The sequence below is a fragment of the Gekko japonicus genome, unplaced genomic scaffold (assembly GCF_001447785.1).
Source record: "Gekko japonicus isolate JY-2015 unplaced genomic scaffold, Gekko_japonicus_V1.1 scaffold810, whole genome shotgun sequence".
NCBI classification, from domain to species: domain Eukaryota; kingdom Metazoa; phylum Chordata; class Lepidosauria; order Squamata; family Gekkonidae; genus Gekko; species Gekko japonicus.
The window spans coordinates 719285-723880 of record NW_015174297.1 but is presented as its reverse complement, the minus strand read 5'-3'; the positions used below and the strand labels follow the sequence as shown (position 1 = coordinate 723880).

At 44.6% G+C, this 4596-nt stretch overlaps 1 protein-coding gene across 1 annotated transcript in view; it reads right to left on the bottom strand.

The window, feature by feature from the left end:
* Positions 1–4596, bottom strand: part of USH2A (Usher syndrome 2A (autosomal recessive, mild)) — a gene marked incomplete at its 5' end in the record, with an annotated part of 716575 nt that overhangs the window by 7706 nt on the left and 704273 nt on the right. Inside the window, 1 exon segment of the mRNA XM_015424093.1 lies at positions 2829–3132. Within this exon segment, the coding sequence (XP_015279579.1) occupies positions 2829–3132 (304 nt within the window).

Sequence of the window (4596 nt, the reverse complement as noted above, 5' to 3'; positions counted from 1 at the left end):
TATTTAAAAGGGTATGGGGAGGGTGTGTCCCTGAGGGGGGGGGGGGGGGGGGGTCGCCAGTTTTTGATAAAAGAGCTGCTATTATCTCCAATAAGGAAAACGTATGGGTGCCATCTGTGGCCTGTGGCAGGAGAAACCGCAAAAGTGAGGAATCAGGGTTATCCCTCCACCCCCGAACCTGGCTTCTGATCAACCTGTAGTGACAGAATGCATTCTGTCTATGCATTCACAGGGTTTTCTTTCCATCTGGTACTTTTTAAACATTTAATCCCATAATAACATTTAGTAATAGACACCCTTAATTTTTTCACTAGCAGCTTCTTTTAAGTTCCAAGTGACAATTCCTATAAGTCTTGTGGCAAACCAAGCTATTTTTAAAGGTCACTGTTCAGGCTCAGAAACCTAAATAAAACTGGTTAAACAGGCCCTAATTCTGCCTTTACTATCAACATGGAGTTGCCATAGAAATGTTGCTGAGAGCAGCATCCCCCAAGCTCCTGAGGTCATTCCTGAAATGCAGACATCTTCCTTTAAGGCACCCACTTGGCCCCCTAACGCCGTAATGCTCGAGAAGTAGCCATGGCAATGACAGGTCCTTAAGGGTCTACATAAAAATTAAAATTGTCGACTTGCTACACTCTTAAAAACGTTTTTTTTAACGAAGGATTAAGCTGTGAAAATGAGAGAAACATTCAAGCATGATGTTCAATCTGAACAAAGAAATTCCCACAGCACATGTGGGAGCTGAAGAATGGCTAGCTATGTAATTCTGCAAAGGTCCCTTTAGAAAGTCACAAAGCACAGATAAAAAATGCTGCTTCTGTTCTCAGTTTCATAATTTTGCCAAGTTTCACATCACTGGAGGAAGCATCTCTTTACTTACTAACTCTGTTTTAAAATAATTTTATTTATTTTTTTAAAATACTTTGTAGACCACCTTCCCATCAGAGTTCTTCAGATAGTTCACAGCTCAGTAAATAGTGCAAATATGACTGACAGCATGGCACAGTGGTTAGAGTGTGAGAGTAGGATCTGGGAGACCTCAGTTTAAATCCCCACTCTGTCATGGTATGGGGCCACGGTGACTCAGTGGTTAAAATGCATAGCTGCAGACCGGAAGGTCAGTAGCTGGGCAGTTCAAGACCCAAGTGACAGAGTGAACTCCTGTCTCTTGCCCCAGCTCCTGCCAGCCTAGCAGTTCGAAAGCAAGAAATTGCAAGTAGATAAATAGGTACCGCTTTGGTGGGAAGGTAACATCATTCTGTGTGCCCTGCTGTCTAGTCAAGCAGGCCACATGACCACGGAAATGTCTTTCGACAGCACTGGCTCTTTGGCTTGGAAACGGAGATGAGCACCACTCCCTAGAGTTGGATTCGACTGGGCTTTTGAGCAAGGGAAACCTTTACCTTTTTTCTGCCATGGAAGCATGCTGGATCACCTTGGGCTGGTCACACACTCTCAGACTAACCTACATCAAGGGGCTGTTGTGAGGATAAAATGGAGAAGGGGAGAAACCACTTTGGGTTCCCATTGGGCAGAAGAGTATAGTAGTTGGAGTGCAGTTAAATCCTGACTTGAATAAGCTCTGACCTGGATAGCCCAGGATAGCCCGATCCTGTCAGATCTTAAACTAAGCAGGGACAGCCTTGGCTAGCATTTGGAAGGGTGACCTCCAAGGAATACCAGGGTCATGACCCAGAGGCAGGCAATGACAAAACCAATGACAAAATATATCTGAGCCAATAAAAATTTGATAACACAACAGCAGCATAAAGGAAACAGCTCAGCAATGAAATATTAAAAGCAACAGTGAAGATGGAGAAGCCAGCCAGAACCCGCCAAATATGGCACAATTAAAAATGCTAAGTATCACCAAATGTGTGGCAGAACAAAAAACATCTTCACAAAAATGTGGTTCAACTAGATTAAGCACTTCTAAATACTTCCTTTGGCAGGAATTGTGTGTGCAAAGTGCCGTCAAGTCACAGCCAACTTATGGTGACCCCAACAGGCTTTCAGGGCTTGCCATGGCCTCCCTCTGCAGAGTCTTCCTGGGCAGTCTCCCTCCCAAATACCAACCTTTCTTGGCTTCCAAGATCTGATGAGATCGGGCTTATACCAGGCCGCCTTCCCTCCCTTGGCAAGAATTAGGGTGACTCAAAATATTGCATTCAACATGAAACTGCCACCCAAAATGGCATCCCAGTGTCAATTTAAGTCTCTTGACACGCTTACAGTGCTTCCTGGCATTGCTTCATATCACTGCCTGCTGCAGATGCAGATACACATAGCACGGGCAATGTGCCTAGTTCTAAACAGGATGAGAGGAATATGACATAAAGCTGTTGCTCGTGTCAAGTGTAATGGCTATTTTCTACCCATGTACAAGTAAGGCAGCATTTCTAAGAACACTAGGACTTACTTCTGAGTAGGCCTGCTCAGGATTGCACCCCAAGTCAAGTATTAAAATCAATCAGACATAAAAATGCATGGTGCTCTTGTGTCATTTGTAAATGGTTGATTGACAAAAGGGCTCGTTCACACTGCTTAAAGTCCTCCCCCCAAATCCCCACATATATAGGAACATGGCTGTGTGGGAAAAGAACCAGGCTCCACACTTGGTGGGCTCCATCACCATATGACGGTGGCCATATTTTTCCACACCTCCTGCTGATTCACCAGAGGGTGCACTTTCCTATCTATTTCATATCTTTAAAGGTTTGTGTCATACAATCGTACGTGTGTGTGAGGATGCCTACATGTACATACATGGAAAATGTGTTTACAGTTATTCCCTCTGAAAAAAATGTATAGCCTCTGCATCTTACCATATGTGTTTCTCCTTGTGAGTAGACCACCATGGGTGACATCCTCTTTTGAAGTGGAACTAAAGGAGGCCTTTCCCTTGCATACGGCTGCTTACTTATTTTCCTTTGCAGAATCAGGGACAGAAAAACTGCCAGAAGGATCAAGCCCAGGATGGCCATAAGTGCCACAAACCAGAGCTCTGTGTAGAATGCTGCCTGTTTTTTCACTGCTTCCTCTTTTTCTCCTGGGGTTGTTAACACAGGACCTGTGAAGTCCAAGGGGAGGAAAGTTACTTTAGGAAGCAAATGTTCTATGATGCATTTACTCCCATTATTTTATTGTCTGTGGTGTTAAGAAGATGCTGGTGGCAGGTTGCTATTGCTTTGTACTAATTTGCTGTGGTGGGTCCATGTGGGCTGCAATATAACCTTCCTGAACTCCGGAGGCCATGCTTGCAAGTCCTGGCATCAACGCTTGGGCTGGAAATCACCACGGCAGTGGCATCTGTCAAGAAAGGGTAGGCGTGACGGGTGGGGTAGAACTAGAGACAGATTCATCAAAGTAACCTTGAACAGCTGAAACAGTTATCTGGAGCTTATAAGGAAAGGTGTAGATAAGTTGCAAAAAGCTTTCTTGTGCTCATGCTGAGAAAGCTACAATGGCTGTGGTCAATGGAACCCTTGAGAGGGCTTTAAAAGAGACAAAACGGGATTTGAGGGAGAGAAGCTTTTGGGGGGGGGATCAGAATAAACCACGAGGGATTTCATCAGTCTCTTCAGGACAGAGTGTACATAGCCAACTTGCATAGAAATGCAATCACTCTGGTTGTGCAAGAGTATGAAACGTTGCTTGTGGTTTCTCTGTAAAGACTCACGGGCTAAGTGAAACAACGGTATGGAAGAATACCAAGGTCCCAGAGGCAGAACACCAATGCAGACTACTCACCCAAGAGAACTTTGACTACAGAAAAATCCTTGGAGCTCTGCTAGCACATTTCATTGAAATGTTTCTTCACACAGAGCACCTTTAAAGCCAAGCCACCAGTAAATTTATTTCATGCTTTGCACTACACAAAACACTTTAGTAAAATTGTTGCAGAATTAGGGTTTGGACTGAGACTGAGTCTCCGTGTCGTGGAATTAGGGCCTGGCTTGAGCCTCAGTCCCCTGCTAAACCTGTCACTTTAATTTCTACAGTAAATTAGCCTCTATAGTTGACTCCTTGGTTCAGTTTCCCAGGAGGTTTCAGAACTCTGCTGGTGCTGTGGCTTTCTCGTATCGATAACTCTGTGCATGACTTTTGCCTTAGAGGATGTTTATACATTCCAGAAGTTAGTGGTGTCAATACCAGAATCAAAATAGATAGGGTATCTGAATCTAGCTTCCTTGACTCTCCTTGACTTTCTGTGAGCTTCCTGACCCCAGAGATAGAAAGAAGGGGATGGATTTGGGTCACAGAATCCTAGAATGTTAGCGTTGGAAGAGACCTTGCAGGTCATCTAGTCCAACCCCCTGCACCATGCAGGAGCAAAGCTGAAAGATAGCCCTACAACATAGCCGAAAAATGGGGATCCAGCCTCCGCTTGAAAATGTCCAGCGAAGGAGTATCCACCACCTCCTGAGGCAGTCTGTTCCACTGCTCAACCACTCTTACAGTTAGGAAGTTTCTCCTGATATTCAGCCGGTATCGACTCCCTTGTAATTTCCACCCATTAGATCTAGTCTTGCAATCTGGAGCAAGAGAGAATAGATCTGCTCCATCTTCTACATGACAGCCCTTGAAATACTT